The following is a 20974-nucleotide window of genomic DNA, read 5'->3' as shown; positions in this document are numbered from 1 at the left end:
ATTTGCTCTTACAAAGACTTACAAAGTAAGTGAAAATGTCTCGCATGAATGCAATTAATTATTAGCTTGAAAACAACCTATTTGTAAATTGCATCTTCCAATTATAGAGAAAGCCTAATAATACAAAAATATGATAAACTAGCTCCTTAAAGCACCATACTGTAGTCACAATTGGGATTTTTATTTATATGTTTGGCTGGTTAGTTGCATTCTGTGTTTATTTATTTATTTTTGTTAACAAAGTTTTATTTCCAATTCTTAACTGTCAGCAGCTACTGCTATGAATCACCTCAGGAATTTATCTTCTTTTTCTTTTCAGTGTACTAGTGGAAAGTTCATCAGCTTAGAAAGCACTGAACTTAAGAATTTGAAAACCAATCATTTCCCCCTATTGATTAACAGAAGTAGCAAGAAAGGCAAAAAATACGAATTTGAGTGGCACGGCTCTGAAGGGCTTCACAACAATTAATATTTTTGAAAGGTTTTGCTGAATTTGTCAAGTATGAAGACTTAGAGATTTCTTCTGTAACGCACCTGAACTGAATGGTGTAAGTTAACCAAGGAAGAGATAAAGAAAGAAAGAGAGAGGGAAAAAAGACACTTTAATCAGAAGACCCTTTGAAAATGCCTCTCTGTGTGTTGTGCCTGGGCATACAAAGAGGCCAATGAGGATCGCCTTTCTCTCTATTCCCTACGCTGACCTCAGGAAATCTGTTACCAAAGTTTACCCTGCTGGCTGAAAAAGATCTGACCTCTGGGATTTACTCTGAATCAAAATATAGCCAGGTTGTGGCCTATGAAAGGATCGCATTGGATTTAAATCTGCTCCCCTGGAGCTCAGGAGGTCTCTGCTCTTTGCTTTGCAGTGGAGATGCCATTGAAGAAGATATTGTTCTTATCTATTGGGGAAGGTCACTAATGATACAGTCTTTATGAAATGCAAGAATAAATAAGAACTCTTAACCGGGCCAAAAGAGAGGAAGGAGAGAAGAGCAGAGGGCATATTCATGAGCTCGTTTGTAAAACCTGACACTTGACTAGAGAAGTGCAGCAATGTCATCTGGGGCAAGAGCTGACCATCCAATAAAGCAAAGGATTACATGTCTCCATCTGCTGGGCGACTGAAGGAATTACCCAAATTAGAAAGTGTGACTTGGCTTAAAGCTTACTAAAAACGTTAAGATAAATTAAATAAGAAAAGAAAATACAACCCCATTTAAAGAAAGTGTGACTGACCATACCAGTCACAACTATATACTTTCGTTACTTAAAAGTTGAAATGAAACAGAATACATGTGATTTCTCTTTTCCGTTTCAGGGCAAAAATATATGAACCAAAGACAGGCATGTTATAAAAACATACTCTCTCTCAGGGAAGGCACCCCCTTAGCAATTCTACTTGAGAAAGGAAAAGGGTGTATCTTCAGCCTCTTGCTGGGCAGCTGTGGATTCCAGCTCCCACAAATGAGCAGATGGCCACTTCCGGCTCTTGATTACATCTACGAAATCTTAGGAAGCCTCATTCAAGTGTTGTCAGCCTGTTGGGAGATCTCCGAATAACAGGGACTTTCTAAAGTGAGTGCCAGGTTTCAGAAGCCAACATAATCAGGAGGCAATTAGTAGATGCAATTAACCCTTAGTGAATCTTTATCACTCCATGGATTTAATTCTCTTTCCTTCCTTTCAGTGCATCATTCTACTTTAATATTTGGTCTGTCAAGTAAAGTATTGCTTCCTTATACTTACAATCATCTGTGATGTTCTTTACCTCTGGATAAAAAACTGTGCCTGCCCACAGCAGGTACTTCATAAGTATTTATTTAAAAAGGAGAAAAGATCCTAGCTCTACAAAGAGCTAGAAAGGTCATCCAATTCTGTCTTCTTCCTCAAGTTTAAGTATTAACTATAATAGCTGGACAAATCTATAAAGAGAACCAGATTTCCTGGTAACTCTTTCCATGGCTATAATAACATTAAACTCAGAAAATGTTTATCTAGCATGGCTTTCAAATTCTGTTAGACTAATTTCTTTGGAATTAAATGTGTTATCTTACATAATGTAGCTATTGATGGAAGACATGAGAATGGTAAATTCACCTACAGTATTTGTTATAAATTCATATTCAATTTCTATCAAGCACAATTTCCAAATTTCCCTGAATAATGTTCACCCATCTTTGTACCATTTTGCCACTATACACTTCATAATAAAAGGGGTTGGAATTATTTTATCAGCACAATATATATGACAGTTCCACAGTTAAAAATCTCAGAAGTAATAAGTACTACTGAATGAATTTATACAAGCTCACCCACATATGAATAAGTTGAAATAATTCACTTTACCCAACCCTCTGCTGTTCATAAAGCCTATACCCAAACAATTTTAAATATATGAATATTAATCTTCCTTTCAAATTTTTCTAGCGCATGAGATTTAATAAACTCAACCTTCATGGAATTAGTAATATTCACAGTTAAGAAATAATATACATAAAATTACATTGTATAAATATATAAATTACATTGTATAAATGTAATTTTATGTGTATTATTTCATTTAAAATTGGTATTTATTAGTATAAAGGCATACCTTTCAACAATAGGAATTAACTATTACATTGTCTTTATTCAAAAAGAAAAGGAAATTATAACACTCATAGACATCCTTTTTGCAAGATTTCCAAAATCGTTTCCCTTTCTCTCTATTCCTTCCAGACTTTTCCCCTCAGAGACTTTAATTGTAAATCATCAAGGTAGGCATATCACTTAAGGGGGTCTAGGTCAGTGGTTCTTAAAGTATCTTCCAGGGATCCCTGAAATCTGCAAGAACCTCTCAGGGAGTCTGCAAGGTCAAAACTGTTTCCATGATAGTAATATGTCATTATTTGACTTTATTATTCACATTTCACTTTCAGTTACTAACAAGTGTACATTATTGCTCTGATGGCTAAAGGAATGCATGCTTGTGAACTCTGTTTTAGAATTTGTCAGTTTTAATTTCTAGTCCAGAATATGAAAATGAACGAAAGCTTTTAGGATATTTCAAAAAATGTTTTGAAGAGTGTAAGGGGTCCTAAGACCAAAGAATTTGAGAACCATTCATCAAACAAACCCCCAAATCTGGCATAATACAAGGGGGTTTCTCTCTCACTCAGGCACAGGCCACTGCAGCCAGTTGAGTGTGTATGTATGTCTGTGGGGGGTCTGAGGAAGTCAGTTCTACATTTCCTCACTCAGGTACCCAGCTAAAAGCATCTCGATGCTTCCACAATCACCAAAGCAGGAAAAAGGGAAGAGAACATGGAAAACCTCATACTTTCTCTAGAAGCTTCTGCCTATGAGTGACTCACACTGTCAGCCAAATCAGGTATAACCACATCTGAATCAAAGGGGACAGAGATATATAATCTTCCCAAGTTTCTGGAAGGTGACAGCTGAAAGCAGTCATTCCCTGACACTGCTAAGGACGACAAGGGCTGTCTCTTTGGGCAGCTAGTCTCTTCCCAGCTTCTTTTCCTGAAGTTACTCACCCTCACGATCATGTATTCATGAGGCCTCACAAAACACATTTCAGGAAACATGTGGAGGGGTAGGATGTAAATATGACATGTACAAGTTCACATATTTAAACTTTTCTTTCAAAACAATTGAGAAACATCAAATCTGAACAAAGTATATTATGGTAAACTCTTGCCAAAGCTAGTACACAGTGCTATTGTAAAAATGGGTTTTCTAAAAGCCTTTGTTTGACTGACATGTAAAATGAATTATTTATAATAATTTGTGCCATTAAGAAATGTCCAAAACCTTTTTATAAGAGCAAGACCCAGATCAATTCAAATAAATTAACATTCCTGCCTGAACTGACTCATCCAGCCCAAGTAACAAATTCACATGTCAACCGTTGGGCTGACCCAATGACCCATCTGCTAAAAAATACAAACTATCATTTTGTTTTCCAAATAACAAGCATTGATTGCAGTGTTAGAAAGGTCACTTGTCATCAGCTCAGTCATTGACCTGTTTGCAAATTGCAGCCTGTCACTCCACAGTAAGCCAGGATCATCAGGAGGAACTAAAGCACGTTGTGTTTATAGAGTACAATTGGGGAGGTGACAAGATTTTCACAAGATGTATGTTTAACAGGACAAGTGTCACAGTCACCAGAGATGGAAAGAAGAAGCAGCATGAATAAGAATGCCTAAAGAGAGACTTCATAATTTCCCAGGATGACTACCAGAAACCTTATTGATTTGGATATGCTTTACAGACAATGGATCAAACCCAATCTCCAAGTCTTATGCCAAGGATTTCAATCGTTTGTATATTTTCTATGGGTAACAGAATAAATACAAAAGATGTATTGTTCAAGTTCCCTAGAAGGAACCAGGAAAAATACAAAATAAAAACCAAGCAACACCCTGGTGTCAGACAACCTAAAGCATACAAATAAGGACAGGTCATTTAAAAAACAATTTTTCAGTGACATCCTTTCTAAGAGTACTGCTATTCAGACGCTGCCCCGCATATCTGACTCAGACACTTACTGCTGCATAATCAGTTGTCTCAACTTGTCCACCCAACAGAGAGGCATTATGATTGTCCAGCCGACAATTAATTAAATGGCCATATTTATTTCTCTTTCAACCACTTAAGCTTTTACATATCACTTCAAGATGTAATTTATCACAATCCCCTGGAATAAAATACCATTCTATGCATTAAAGTCCAATTATTGAAAATAATCATCTGCAGTCATTTTCTGGAGTTCGCCAAGAAATCCTGTATGATTTTTTTTTTTTTTCTATCTTAGGACCCATATTATGGACTGGATACAAATGAATGCAAGCATGTATCCAAAAATAAAATTGAACAACTCCTTATACATCTTCTTACAAAGTTTCAGTTAGCCACTAAAATATCTACCAATAGGATAAAGATCTTTATACTCGATATACCCACTGAGGCATAAGAGTGCAGCGTGAAGCACTTGTCCCATTTTAGAAAGTCCTAAAATTACATCCCTGAAGTTAGTCACTCTAAATCGGTCCATCAACTCTACAAAACCTCTCCAACAAAGACCAAAGAATCATTTCGATCAGCTCAGAAAGGGAAGACATGGGTCAACCAGGTTTTTAAGTATAAATGTTTTCAGTGTAATTTGACAGGGTAGCATTTTGCCTGGAATGTATCAGTGGAGAAGAACGGCCCTGGCATGGCATTAACTCAGTGCACCTTAGTTATGTGCTTTTTGTTTCCCCACACAGACAGCACAGTTTGCTGAGTTTCAGAACTAAAGTTGAAAAAGTAGTGTAATAAATATTCACATATACTTCACCTAGACTTAATAATTGTTAACATCACCACATTTGCACATAGGGACTCACTCTACACACACACACACACACACACACACACACACACACACACACACTTTTTTCTGCACAAACATCCAGAAACTTACCACTAAATAATTTAGCATGAATCTCCTAAGAACAAGGGTATTCTCCTACATATTCACATGCTTTGTGGTATTCATTGACCAAATATCCTTATTACAACTTTTCCTGATACGTACTCCCGTATGAGAAATTTTGAACTTTCCTCGATGCACACAGAGTCAAATAGTTGCTTTCAGCCTTTACCAGAAATCCACAGTCAAATCACGCCGTGGCCCCCACCAGAGCCCTGGCCACAGCACTTCCGTGTCTCCTGGAAGACTGGTCTCAGTTCCCCATTACTCACCAGGGCCCAGAACACACATCTCCCGCGCCTCACTTGCAGCAGAGCTTCAAAAGGACCTGCATTGCTTCCTGCTCTTAAAGTGAAAGGAATAACCCAGACTTAACCCATTCTTATTTAAATGTATTCAGCTCTTCAATTTCTTGGACCTTGGAAGTCCCTGAGGCACTTCAAGAGGAGCCTGTGATGACTTCGCCTGACTCAGCAGAAGGAAAATGGGGTGAACCAGAGCCTGCAGGCCACACAGAACTTCCAACGCCTTCCTTATGTGGCTGCCTGTGCAGCGCAAGCTCAATGTCACCATTACCCTGCTCGTGGCCATCAATGCCCACTCACAACCCGTCTGACCCAAAGATCCTCCCCTCCATGAAGGAAGGCTGCTGCTGGGCAGCCCCCGACCCAAGTGGCAAGTCTTCCTCTGCCTCAGTTTCCCTGGTCTTTAGAGAAACTGTTTTCAAAACAGGTCATCTCCACCCCACTGCCCCTCTACAATGTAATGAGGAATCTGTGCTCAGAAGACTGAAAGACTGTTCCAGAGGTTCACATCAAATCTCGTCGTCCCTTCTCTTGACTGTTACTGTGAACGTGGGCTCCTCCACTCCAACAATCTGACCAGGTCCAGCTTAAGGGAGCCTTGCACTGGGACTCCAGCACACAGAACATACAACACACAAGAGCCGACCAACGCCTCGGTGCTAATTTCTCTAGCTGGCGTTAATAACCACCCCATCATCCCATCACCCTGGACCTCGGCTCTCGCACTTCTCACCCCTCCTCAGCTCGGATTCTGAGACAGTTACAGCATCTGTCATGACTGGCCCACTTGTTTATTCCATAACTTGGCCACACATAACTCTTATGATGTCATCTTGCACAATTTTACAGGAAATTAAGCAAGAAATAAACCTTTTGAAAAAAACACATATTTATATATACAGGCTTATTTGTATACTTTTTAACAAATATTTAAAAATAGTGAGCCACTGTTCTTACTTTTTGAAACAAGTTGCAGTCAGCCAAGACAAGAATTTAGAACAAATTTAAAGGAGAACATTTGTTGAACACTGAATATAAACTACTGATATAAATGGTCATACATAATACACTGACTCCTTTGAAACACTTAACTATCAAAAATCAACAGGCTTTTCAAAAATAAAAATAAAAAAACTGCCCTGATCTTGAAAGTCTTTACCTGTAAAAACTGAATCACTGAAAACATTATGCCAACTGAAATAAGCCAGTCACAAAAGGACAGATACTGTGTGATTTCACCTACATGAGGTATCTAGAGTAGTCAAATTCATAGAGACAGAAAGCAGAATGGTGGTTGCTACAGGTTTGGAAGAGTGGAGAATGGGGAGTTAGTATTTAATGGGTACAGAGTTTCTGTTTGGGAAGATAAAAATGTTCCGGAGATGGGTGGTAGAGATGGTTGCACAACAATGTGAAACGCACTGAATGCCACTGAACCGTACAGTTAAAAATGGTTAAGATGGTAAGTTTTATGTTATGTTTTTACGTTGAAGTGGAACACACTGTTTACACCTACCGTGTTTCCCCAAAAATAAGACCTAGCCAGACAATCAGCTCTAAAGCGTCTTTTGGAGTAAAGTAAGTAGTATAGTAAAATAGTCTTATAGTAAAATAAGATCGGGTCTTAGCGGACATAAGACCCGGTCTTATACGAATTTTTGCTCCAAAAGACACATTAGAGTTGATTGTGCGGCTGTGTCTTATTTTCGGGAAAACATGGTTATGTTAAAATGAGGCTACTCAGAGCCTTGTGCTGTTTAAGAACTCCCCTGATCTGAATTTTTGTTTTATTATCATCTACAGTTATTTCTCTAAATTCTGTAGCTTAGAAAGTGCTGACAGAATACAATTTCAGTCTAATTCCGTTCACCAGTCTCATTCTTCACTGTTTCAAAGCTAACTGGAAACGCAGTCTAAGCCTCACCCGGGTGACCTGGGTAAGATGGAGGGAGACTGGTCCTCAGCGGCTACTACCTTGCATCTGGATGTCAGGCACCTCGCTATGCAACAGCTGAATGAGACACTCAAGGACAATAAAACTGTTGTCATTTCCTGACTCAGTGGCTGCAAATACTCAGAATCAATTAAAATAATGCCAAATTCAATGAACCGCCTTCCAAAATTTTTAAGTGGTTATTATTTAAGTGGTTATTTTTTTAACTTATTATTGAAAAGTTATGCTTGATCATAAAGGAAATATATGAAATAGAAATCATAAGGCAATTACCCCAAAGCCTACCATCGTAACAAAAAATTGTTAGCATTTAATGGATTTCTTTCAGCTTGCTTTTTTAATCCATTCAAATATTATATGAAGTTGTATATCTTCTGTTTCTTATTTGATACCATTTGGAAGAGAAAATAAGAATTTGGAATGAACTGCCCACCTCACTGAGTCCAAATTAAGCTAAGAGATGAATTCATACCAAATTGCTCTGAAAATTACTTAATAACAAAAGAAGGACATTTCTTGAACACTGTGTGGGGTCAGGTATGAGGCTAAGTTCCTGAAGTGGATTATTTTGTCTCACCTGGTCAACAACCCTTTGGGGCAGGTCCTAAATCCCTGTCCACAGCTTTCGGGGTCCCAGAAGACTGCACCCCACTGCCTCCAACAGAGCTCACCCCGCCTCAGTCTGCTCCTACTCTTTCTCCGCCGCCTGTTAACCCAGCCACCATGGTGGCCAACTTGTCCCTGGTTGAATTCCAGTCTCTGCTCCAAGAGGCTGTTCTGTCAACACCTCCCATCACTCGCTAAGCCCTTATCCTGCTTTAGGTTTTCTTCACAGCCCTTGGCACATCCCACCGTTGCAGCCTACGTCTCTCTGCATACTAGATGAGAACCAGCCTCCTCCACAGGGCAGAATGGCCAGGAGGACAAACTCCGCTACTGCAGCTCTGTCATTCCACAAACATGGATTGCTAACAGTTTCCAGATGAGGAGCCTGAGAAACTGAGAGCTTAAGAACTTGCCCAAGGTCAGTAGCTAGTGATAGAGCCGGCCTGTGAGCCAGGAAGGGCCAGCAGCCCCCACAGTGGACAGCCTTCATGTTTATTTTGAGAGGATCCAAATAGTTGCCCCCTGGGATGAAGACTAACTCCCCCCTTCCTTAGATGATGTGCTCACACAGGAAGATGAGTCTATGGCTCTCAGAAGAGCCAAAATGGGAACTGCTTCTCTCACCTAAGCCTGGCACGAGTTTAACTTTTCTGGACTTCTGTCTCCTAAGGTGTAAAACAGAAATTACGCCACCCAAACCCCCAGGTCCTCGTGAAGATCCAATGTTACACAGCAAAGAAGCAACTTCTAAGGGTCATTTCTGTGTACAAGATCACTTTGTTAGAAGAATGATCAGAGGGTACTACGCTGCCTGCCACGTGCCTGTGATTTAGACTATTTTGCCTTTTTTTTTTTTTTTTTTTTTTTTTAGGACAAAACATATAAGAAAGCTATATTGAATGCTATAGTATGCCGAGTCTGACAAACTGAATTTTGTATTACCTTTTAATTATTCACTTCCAGAAAGTCATTAATAAATGATGAAAAACACGGTCTTACAGGATATACCTTTTTGGCAATCCAAGAACAGCCTTACCAGGCTGAGAATGTGCAGGGCACCAGGCAGGGATCCCACTTGGTTTACGCAGCGATGACTACCAAGCATCTCTAACAGTCCTCGCACATAGCAGGTGTTTAATAAATATTTGTTGAATGTTGACAGATTCAAAGATTGCGAGATAATCAGACAACTGTCTGAATATCCGTGCCAAAAATATTACTCACTACATCCACACTGAAATTTAAGGAGGAAAGATATCTTTCTAAGCCTTTTTTAAAAAGTCTTCTCCTTATCACTCACTAAGGCCTATCTAAGTCCTGAAGTGTAAATAAGTAGGGAAGTCTTCTCTAGCAAAAGGAAAATATGCCTGATGAATGCACCCAAAGAGAAAAATTTCAATTCTTTTGTCTATCTATCTGTCATCTTCCCAAACGTGAAACTGACTCTACAAAAATGCTGTCATCTTTTCTATTTTCTGGGTCATCACACTAACAGCCCATATCGCACCTCCATCCCTGCACTTGCCTCTCTCTGCCTTTCATATGGGCACCCAGAGACATGACCCAATCCTCAGTCATGGCATCTCCTTGAAGATCAAAAGTAACACCATTCCCAATTTGCAACATGTAAAACTAAGAGGTGGAAGGCTAACTAAAAGAGCTTCTCCTAGTCACACGCAAAACTACCCAGAAAAGCACTAAGCATAATGTTTCATTTTTCCAACACTAGGACCCAAATTCACTTAATTACAGCCTTTTTAGAGACATAATACCTTCAGGGGGCCATGCACATTAGAAATAACTGTCACTTTTATGAGTATCAAATGGCTGTGGTTATAAGCTACCTTTACGTTTTTTATATTATGGATGGATTTTTTGTTTAACTTTTAAAATATAAAACGGTTACATTTTCTTACATATAAGCTATGGGACTTGTTAAACATCCATTTTGTAGAACTGGAAAACTAAGATATACATTATATTTTAATAAAATATAAAAACATCAACCATTTTCGAACTATGTAGGTACTTTTATATCATAAAACACTTATTAATCAATATTTTTAATCTACTTGGATAATCATACATGTACTACAGTATATAAAGTGATAGCATGCAACAGTGCTAATAAAATATATCAGGGTATTATTAGGTTACTTAATCAAGGGTTCTTGTGCTCAAAATAGTAATCCTTATGACAAAGTTTAAGGAAGTTCCCCATTGTTGATGGACATCAACTGATACGAAATGAACTATGCACTTACCAATAAAAGAGAAACCATGTATGGCGTAGTTTCACCATCAGGAAAACTGTACGGCTCAGAACTAGCTGCAAAAGTATAATCTACTATAACATAAATGTCAGCTTCAAATACGGAAATTTAAATGGCTTGGTATTTATTTGCCCTAAATATGTATTTCCACAATCAATGCCACAGTCTCAGAGTAGCTATCAAGTCAGCTTGTATAAAGCTCCAGACTGTATTTAAATTTTTAAAATGTGGCTAAAAATAGCCTCGCATGTGAAGATACAGAGAAACAAACTCTACACACTGGAACATCGATTTCAGAAAAGACAGAAAATGTGAAATTTTAATTAGCGTAAATTTTTAAATTAGAGTAAAAATTTTAGTCGGTCATAGTTGTAATTTTTAAATTTATCTTAATGAATTATTTGCTTATTAGGATCACAATAGTCCCACAAGAATTTTGGTACTAAACAATCTAGAAAATCACAATGCTTTTTTTCTTACTGATTTTAATAGCCCAGTGTTTGGAAAACATACAATCTGAAAGCGAAAGAAAATGTGAAATAATGTTTGCATGTTAATAATTATAATATGAATAGAGAAAACAATAACAATATAAACCAAGAGTCCAAAGCCACAATTATGTGCTGGTGCCAAAATGGTTTTAGACAGGGGTTGACAAAATTTTTCTGCACAGAGTCAGGCAGCAAATACCCAGGCTTTGTGGACACTACGGCATCTGTTGTAACTTCACAGCTCTGCTGTGGTGGCTTGAAACCAACCACAGACAATGTTTAACAAATGGACATGGCTGTGTGCCAATAAGATTGTGTTTATGGACACTGAAATTTGAATTTCATGTGCCACAAAATATTACTATTATTATTTTGATTTTTTTCAACCATTTAAAAACATAAAAACCATTCATAGCTTGCAAGCCATAAAAAACTAGCAGCAGGTTAGATTTGGCCTGTAGGATACAGCGTGTCAGCACATGCTCTAAGGCATCACGGACCCAGCCTACACAGGCAAGACCAAGTACAAATACACGTGCAAGAACAAATCGCTAATATTTCACATAAAGATTTAGAAAACGAACTCTCAAAGAGCTACGGATATGTTTGTATCTGCTTTTGCTACCGGTTTACCCTGAGAAATTCAGAAAAGTAATTTCTGTTTTAGTGTAAGAGGGCCAGCTTTGGAATTTGTTTTTGGAAGGAATAAATTATTGTTATGCATATTAATGGAAAAAGAAGAGGTGGGAGAGGAGAGGAACAAAAGGAGGAGAAGCAGGAGGAAAAATCACTTGCAACTAAATACTATTTAAAACTCAAGGCTGTATATATATATTGGAAACTCAGTTTAAAATCCATACCTTAGGATACCACACACAAGTTTATAAGATGATATTTCCTTATTCCTAACAATGATGTTTCACTTAACTTCTCACTTTAGGTGCATAGGTCAGCCGGGCACAAGACCATATCCTTTATAACACATTGGGCTTACAGTGAGAAACCTGCTCTTAAAACACTTTCAGCCTATACCTCATATGTAGAACATATCTGTCTGTCTGTCTGTCTGTTTATCTATCCATCCATCCATCCATCCATCCATCTATCGTATATAGATATAATACATATAATACATGTGATGACATATATAACATATTGATATATATATATAACACATTATATCATTATATATCATTTTAGGTTGTTCCCTAATTGTGTTTTTGTGACTCTCTTTCCCTGAGTAGGTAAGTTCCTAGAAAGAATCATTTCTCACAATCCTTCATCTCCCACAGTAATCAGCATCATGATTAGCATACACTAGGGTGCAAAGAAATTTTTTTAATGACCAAAATTTGTTTAATACATAGTATGAAAAAAATACCAGTATTTGCAATTTTATATTAAGGCAGAAAATATAATCTGATGGAATAATTATCCATGGAATAATTATCATTTCAACTACAATGTGCTTTACCTGGACTGTGCCCACATGCACAGAGAGGCAGAGAAACTGGACGGCTAGTCTTTCCCTGCCGCCCTCACCTCCTGACATCCAAACCATCTGCATGTGCCCACAATGATTTGTACTCTGTTTGGGAGTGGGGGTGCGGGGCACACCTTTTTTAACTATCAGAAATCATATAGAAATGACAAAACTGTTAGAAGATATAACATTCAGAGAATTTAAGCTACAAAAGCCTCACACTTATCATTAAGTATTCTATTAGTCAACAGAATGAGAGTAAATTCAAATAAAACATCTAAATAGCCCTACTTCATTCTTCCAAATGCAGAAGAGCCTTCAAAGGCCAGATATTTGGAAAGTTGCTTCCCCTTCATTCCTTCAATTACCCAACTGATTGTTCCAGGACACAATCGCTCTTTGATCTTTAATATCATTTTTGTAATGTACTCTGCTAGAATCCCATCCTTTCTAAATTTAAAACTTGGACAACTTGGTCTGAGATAGTTTTGTGGAACATCAGAAAGAAGAAAAGGACAAGATGGTGACAATAAGCGATTTCTCCCCCTCCTTCATAAAAAAAAGTGGGTTATCGTGTGACAAAAATAGAACTAGCTGAGGCTGAAGGAGACATAGCAATGTTAGGGCTCCTCTGTAAAAGCCAATTTTTCCAAGTCAGGCTACAATCTAAAAAACCACAATAATGAACTCAACGACTTAATGTGAAACATTACAAATTGTTTCCCACCTTAAAATACAATAAAGAAAGCCTGAGTGCACTCTTGTGGAGAAGTCTACCAGGACTAAATCTGAGTGCCCTCCTCAGTACGACAGCCGCCTCTGTCCCCAGCCTCTCTGGACACAGGCTCATCCTCGAGAGACAGAAGGTGATGATGAGAAAAGGACTTCAGGCTGAGAAGCCTGTTTGGAAAAGAGCATCTCTGTGCAGGGAACACTGCTCTGCTCTCCTCTTCCCCTTTTCCTAGTGCAGACATGAATGGAATTTGAAAAAACAAAACAAAACAAAACAAAACAACTCAAATACCACTGATTCAAACACAAGTCAGATTCAAAAGTGCACACACACAAGAGAAAAAGAGAAGCAGAAAGGGAGACTGCCAGCTATGGGTAAATATCCAAGAACTAGAAAGGTTTTGAAGTCCAGTAAAGCCATAGTGCTAAGGAGCTCAGCGTGACTTTCTTTGAGGTTACAAGGAGCTCACGTGTGGCGGAGAAGACAAGACCGTCGTGGGCGTCATAACTGGGAAGGCTCAGTCAAGAACAGCATTAAACTCCACTTCATGTTTAAAGCTACTTTCCAAGATTACTTACTAAATGTGATTATTGCTACATTTAGGAACGTTAATGAAGAACTTGACAGTCATTAACAGTACCAAAAAATGTGTTTTACCTGCAATCCAAAACAGAATGACATATTTTACAGTTTGAATCCTGAATGGGGCACACTCTTCATCCCATTTATAAAATGAATCTGCAAATCTAAAATTTTACAGGCTGCGCAACACCACAGCCTGAAAAAGGTGTCCATTAAAATGATCAAACTCCCACGTGACTAGAGTTCACTGGTCATCATCTTCCCACACTTCCCTCTAAAGAAGAAGGAGAATTCTTGCTGGTGTTCAGTGGAACAAATGTCTTTCACTCATCAGAAAATCTACAAAGCACTTGTACAGTGGAAATAGCATCCACACGTGTGCATTATCATTTTATCTTAAGAATGCTTTCAAGATCACTGGCATCCTCACAGATCTCCCAGGGGCCAAGTGAGGCCCTGAGGCTGACACAGTTTCAGTTGCCTCCCAATTAAGTTGTAGATCCCAATTTGTGACCTACACTTTGCTTGGATTCCCCAGCTTGAGTTCCATTCACTGGACACATTCACCAGTAAAGAAGACATCAATCTACTTCCCATACCTGTCGTTTGGGAAACATTCAATCGGGAAAGACCCATTACTCTAGCTCAGGTAGCCAAAGAAAAAGGAAGTAAACTTTCATTAGACTTTTAAGGTAGAGACATACAGGTAAACTCTGTGTAATCAGTTCTCTTAATTGTAGCACCCTCAGTAATCGGCCTTTGCCACAATCAAAGACCGTAATCCTCACCCATTCAACCAACACCTAGTGGACGGGGACTGTGATTAAGACTCTTGTGTACCTCTGATTTTAAAAAGAAAACTGAACACGAAATGCAAACCTGATGGCATCCATGGATCAGAAGTTGGTTTGGTCAAGGTGTTCACCTGCTCCCAATTGAAGTCATCATCTTCAGCTTGACTGTATCCACACGTGCTGTATGGCTCATCGAAGAGGCAACCCCCTAGAATGCAACAGAAAGAGAAGTAACGTAAATAACAGCAGGCTTCTGGAATAAGCGCTGATGACTACAGGTAACCATGCACGTACCTGATGCTAACTAAATCTGATGGACCTTTGTGCCGAGGAACGTGCACCCTGACCTCGTTACATCTTTGCTGAGCATTCCTCACGCCTCGCCAGCACTGCCACATCAGACTGTTCCCCGGAAGAACCAATGTTTGTGAAATCCAATTGAAAGTAAGACCTAAGCAACTTTGTAACTCATATTTTCTCGACTCACAGGAATTTGGGATATTGATCTTGTGTTCGGAATTTTAACAGAATCACCCAAAGTGTTCAACGTGTTAAAAAAAAAAAAAAGCCATTATAATTTGTCCAAAAGAATTAAAAGAGAACTGCTTTCATCACGACACTGGCACAATGATAGGGGACAAAATGCAGTAGAGACCACGGACATAGCTTGCAAAATATTTTTCTAAGGAAAAATATTATTCTACATTCGTTAGAAAAACATAGATACTGGTTTTGCTTTAATATTTTGGAGATTTGAGGTCTCAAAATTAAAACAGAATATAAATTTGCTTATGTTCACACAATTTTTAAAGGCAAGAATAAATTTGAAACTACATGTGGTGAGCATCTCCTTAACTTTGGTGCTAGAAATAAAGCTACTTAAATAAAGAAACAAAGAATAAAAGAAAATGCAGACTACACAAAGCAACTTGGCTGGTTCGACATCCTGGGTCACACAGATGATTGTGAGTCCCATCCATATCCTCTTAAATGTCTCCCATTACTCTGAATGACTACAGTATCAAGCATTTTCTCCAATGTTTCACATTTGAAGAGTGATGAAATTTTTATATTAATTATTATGAAAATTCTACTATCCATTATATAATGCTATTAATTATATTAAAATATTAATTATAATTACTTGTCAATGATGAAAATTAAGCGTTCTGGTCAAGAAAACAAAAAAATAAGGACACTATAACACTGGCTACAGCAGCAAAATAAGTAAGATAACAATTTTACAATCTCAGAGGTAAAAACAGACATTACAGCTTTCTAGACAGACAAACAGACAGCTTCTGAACAAGGGATGCACTCAGAATTTTAAAAAGTGCCCCTACCATGTAGATAATTCCCGCTTTATAAAGGGCCAAACTCTGTTTCTTGAAATGCCTACTCATTAACTTAGTTCTACCTTATGAAGAAATAGTAAAAATCTCAGCCCTCACACAGGAAAGCTGATTATGTGAAAAAAGCCATCATGCTCCAAGTCGTCACTTCTCCCTGCAAAACATGCTTTGTTGTCCCCGATTCCTCCTACTAGAAGGCTTTCAGATGTTCACCATCCTAGCAGGTGTTCTGAATACTCATGTTTATCAGCACTCTTCCAAGAGAAGGATTCCCAGTACTGGAGCCAGACAGAATTCAACTGGCTACTGCCCTTGACCTCGTGCTTTTTCAACAGTCTGGGCAGCGTGTTGTCCCTTCTGAGCTGCGCGGCAGCTAACATCCCATACAAGCTTGAAATTCATACCACTGCCATTGACCTCTTTCTTCCCTCTTGTGAGTTTCTGAACGCAAGCTCAGGATGTACACTCATCCTTACTGAACCCCATCTCCTGGTTGGCAGTGTATCACTCCAGCCTGTTGAGAGCTTTTGGAATCCTGATTTTGTCATTTGTTTTCACTCATCCTACCTAGACTTGCCTTATCTGCTAATCTGATAAGCATGCTTTCCATGTCTGCCTCCAAATCACTGACAACAAATGTGAAACAGGACAGAGTCAAGGGACCTCAGACCCTTTTAGAAGGTCTCTCCCAGCTTTCTAGCTTTGTCTCAGTTGTTAGCTCCAGGCATGACAGTGAAATTAGTAACCCTGGATGCTATCGTCTGTAACACTTTTAACAGAACTGGTCAACTAAACATTTCACTGGGAACAGAAACTTATTACAGACATACAGCATTGACTCCATATTTCACCTTGACAACAAGTGGTAATTTATACTTCCCTCTCATTCAGCTTTAACAGGTTCAAAGAAACAAAGTGGATTTGTGTAAAGCACGTAACACGGACAACTTTCCAATTTGGGGTGAGAAATGTTAGAAGACTACGCAAACATTTATGAGAAATATTTTGTCTTAATTGCAAACCCTAAATTTGATGTAGAAAACAGCTTCAGTACTAAAGCAATAAGTCCGAACAGCAGGTAACTAATAACGTTCAAAAAGAAAAAAATAACCATGAATTTTGACAGAGAAGGGACCCTCCAATGGAAACGCAGATAGCACGTTGATGAAAGTCCTGCAGTGCAATCTGAAACAGCGAGAAACAGCTATAGGCATCCACAAAACAACTCCAGGCTGGCTACAGCTATGGTTTATGAAAGAACTGTTGTCATTGAAGATATGACCAAATCTAAAGACAAGAGAATGCTCAACTGACAGCAAACCCCAAAGACTAATACAATGCTGGTGCAAGGATATAATTCTCCCATTACATAAAGCTGTTTTCATCACTTGAAAGGAAACATAAAAAGTATGATATGGTTCTTTCTGGACCCATGTATGATTATTGAAACACTGGAAAATGGGAAAGATTATGAATTTCCTATTGCCGTAAGATGTATCTCCCTGCACACCAATTTTCAGACCCACTGGTACTCATCCAATAGATGAGAGACCCTAAAAATAGCAAAGGTGGTTTACTGAGCTAAAATGAGATGAGATTAAGGTAAATGGCACCAGAATTGAAATAACGAATTTGAGAGTGAACAAATTAGATTTTTTTGGTTTTCGGGAAGCTTTGTGTAGTGGTGGAAGTGAACAGGTTCCAGGGTCAAACGTCTGGCACATCCCCACTTTTCCACTGCTAGCTTTGTGACTGGCGACAAACCACCGAGTGCTCTGAACCCTGGTTTCTCCACCTCTGAAAAGGGGTAACATACCTCACGTAGTATTTCTAATAATCCAATGACACAGCAAATGTGTAGTTGGTGTAACATAATGTCAGGCATGTGCAACCAGTCTCAGTTATTTTGGTTCTTAAATCCTTCTTATCACATATACCTCAAATAACAATTACTCTCATGAATTCATTTTATTGCAAATAGTCGGAGATATGTAACTGGAAATTTCATACTTCCTAAGAAGGCAAAGAGTTGTGAGCAATCCTGCAGGCACCCTCCTGTGGGCTCTTCCATGGAGCCAAAGAACGGAGGTCTGGCTAGGAATCTGTAAATGCTTTGAGGCCAGTGACATGATAAGGAAGCCAAGGAACATGATAAGGAAGCCAAGTTCCCTGAAACTTAGTGAAATAACTGAGTATTTCTAAACACAAGTCTCCATGATTTTCATAATAACACAGTTTGCCATCATGTACAGAAATGTAGTCAGTAACAGACTTGCCAAGTTTTCGCCAGAATTATCTTTCTTGGACCGACGTCCAACAGCTCATGGCTGGAGTATATTCCTCGATCAAATCAAAGTAAATTATTTCTGTTGTGGAGGGGAATCAATACTAAACCAAGTTATATATGAGATGGAGGAAAGGTGGTGCAAGACAGGTGGGGCAATGGTCTGCATTATTCAGATTCTCTCTCTCTCTCTCTCTCTCTCTCTCTCTCTCTCTCTCTCTCTCTCACACACACACACACACACACACACATACACACACACACACAGTTGTGTACATGCCCACATGCCTCCAGCATACCTTGAGAAGAAAGGCTTCTCCTTAGCTAATGTGGATACAACCCACTATAATACTACATGTGCTGAATGAAGACTGAATCATTACGCAAAAGGAAGTGTCGACAGACGCCCCTCAGGTCACCCACAACAATGGTTTCTGTACAAGAATGGTGACTGCACGGCCTGTGCCCGCACACACAGCACTACACACTCACATGAAAACTAAATTAACAAAATCAAAGAAAAGTAAAAGTTAAAAAAAATCAAGGAAAGCAGAGCAAAGAAAAAATAAAAATAAGATTATACCAGGAATATGGTGAGAACGCCACCATCATGACCAAGTAATAAAAATAAAAAGTCACTAGGTTCATTTACTGGAAGCCAGCACAAATTTCACTCTGAGCTTGGGCTAGGCAGTGCAAAGAGGAAAACATGATTGACTGCATAATTCAAAGTATCTATGAGATAATAATACTAATACTAAAACTAGTACTGTAACAGGGGCTAACATTTACTGAGGACTCGTTGATCCTAAAGCCAACCGTGTAAGACAGATACTGTGATGTTTCACAGATACAGAAACTGAGGCACAGCAGGTGTTAGAGCTTGCACAAGACCTCAAAGCTGGAAGGCCGAGAAGCAGAGATTTGAACCCAGACTTCTGTCTTGAGAACGTGCTTAACATTATGTGATAGTATCTCACAAACCGAAAACCCCAAAGAAACACAACTACTTCTAATCTTAAATGCAGAGAGAACTCTCTTCCCAGGTCCCTGGTAAGAAGCAATTGACGTAAGTTCATGAGCAGAGCTCTCAGCAGCATCCACCAGAACAGAGCAATGGGTTTTAGGGTGGATTCAGTAACATGTTAAAATAGCATGTCATCAAACTTCAATTCAAGAAGGTTGATTTTGTGGGAGTTCAGTGCATTCTAGGATTCTCCTAGAACGTAATATCCCTTAAAATGCCTTTATGAATATTGTTTCTTTCAACGAAGTCTTAGTGGGCTGCCGTAAGTTTGTGTATTTACTCCCCCCCAAAAATTGCAATTAATCTGTGCTATTACTGAACAATGGAGCCACGTTCTTTAGAAATCAGATGAAATGGTGTTAGGCCTGAATCTCTCCATGAAAACTGAAGGATATAAAAAGAACAGGTGTCTGAAAGCCTATAGGCAGGGTAGGAATTCTGTTCAAAAGTTAACTTTGATTATAACTCCGTCTTCATCATCTTAGCATTTCCAAGAGCTAGTACATGGTAGGTGCCCAATACATTCTTTTTAGAAAAATGGGTAATGCATTCCCCAAAATTCTATGCAGAATTTGCCTGCAATAATTTTGCCTGGAAATTTTTTTTAAAAAAGTAACATCCACCTAAACAATGGACACAATTTCAATACAGTCCCATAAAACACCTAGCCCTGCCCTGGTGTATTCCAAGATGAGTCAGCTACAAATGTGACCGAATCACTGAACTTGTTTGTTTTTTATTATGGTTGAAAACTATAAGCCAGTAAATGTTAATGAAGTTTCTACAAATTATGGCTTTTACTTTAAAAAAGTTGAACTCTTTTTTTTATTTATTTTCTGGCAACAATTAGCAAGGCTAGTTGTCTATAAAGGTCATTCTTGATTTATGAAAATAAAATATTTTCATTTGCATATTAGAGGGAATTTATCTTACTTTTTGCTTTAGAGCAGCAGAGAATTATTCAGGAGACCTAAGAATAGTATGACATCATTAACATAAAAGCTGTAAAGGAGAGAGGATGGTCCCCTTTTTCCACAAGGAAACCTTGTGCGATCTTTTACATAACTTTCTATATCCTACTGAAGTTCCAGGCCTTGAGAAAAGACAAAGGAAAGTAAATTGACAAGGATTAGAGCAATCCTTAATTTATTTTTATTTTTATTATGACCTACAGTCTTGACCCGGCACATGTACATTTTACAAACCAAGTTTACCTCTGTTAGCATACATGGATATTTTTCATTTCTGTTCTGTTCAATTTTGTAAAAGGTGAGTCTAGACCCAGTAAACTGACTTCAGGATCCATCAAAGGGTATATATGACCTTTAGTCTTTAAGATTTGGGGGTGAGAACCATTATCTGAGACTGTTTATTTAGCTTGAAGTTATGAATCCACACTAACTACTAAGGTAGTCAGCATGCAGCCTGGGATCACAACGTTGTGTGGTATTAACAGCTACCATTTTGTGGACATCTGCCCTGTGCTACCAGATTCTGCTTCAGGCAATACATAATAATGTTTTCCCTTACTCCTCACAACCAGTATAAGACTGTTATCTCAGGATGTCTGATTCAAAGAACGTGCTACATAACAAAAACCACGCAAACGTTTAT

The 20974-nt window shown here is 38.5% G+C and overlaps 1 protein-coding gene across 8 annotated transcripts in view; it reads right to left on the bottom strand.

Annotated features, from left to right (window-relative positions):
* Positions 1-20974, bottom strand: part of PTPRM (protein tyrosine phosphatase receptor type M) — an 824073-nt gene that overhangs the window by 617729 nt on the left and 185370 nt on the right. For all 8 annotated transcript variants that reach the window (XM_081079020.1, XM_081079013.1, XM_081079015.1 and 5 more), the window contains exon 2: positions 14783-14905. In XM_081079020.1, the coding sequence (XP_080935146.1) occupies positions 14783-14905 (123 nt within the window). The remainder of the gene's footprint in view (positions 1-14782; positions 14906-20974) is intronic.

Source organism: Rhinolophus hipposideros (assembly GCF_964194185.1).
Source record: "Rhinolophus hipposideros genome assembly, chromosome: 17".
Taxonomy (NCBI): domain Eukaryota; kingdom Metazoa; phylum Chordata; class Mammalia; order Chiroptera; family Rhinolophidae; genus Rhinolophus; species Rhinolophus hipposideros.
Note: the sequence above shows the minus strand (reverse complement) of the source record. Positions and strands in the feature narration are given on the sequence as shown.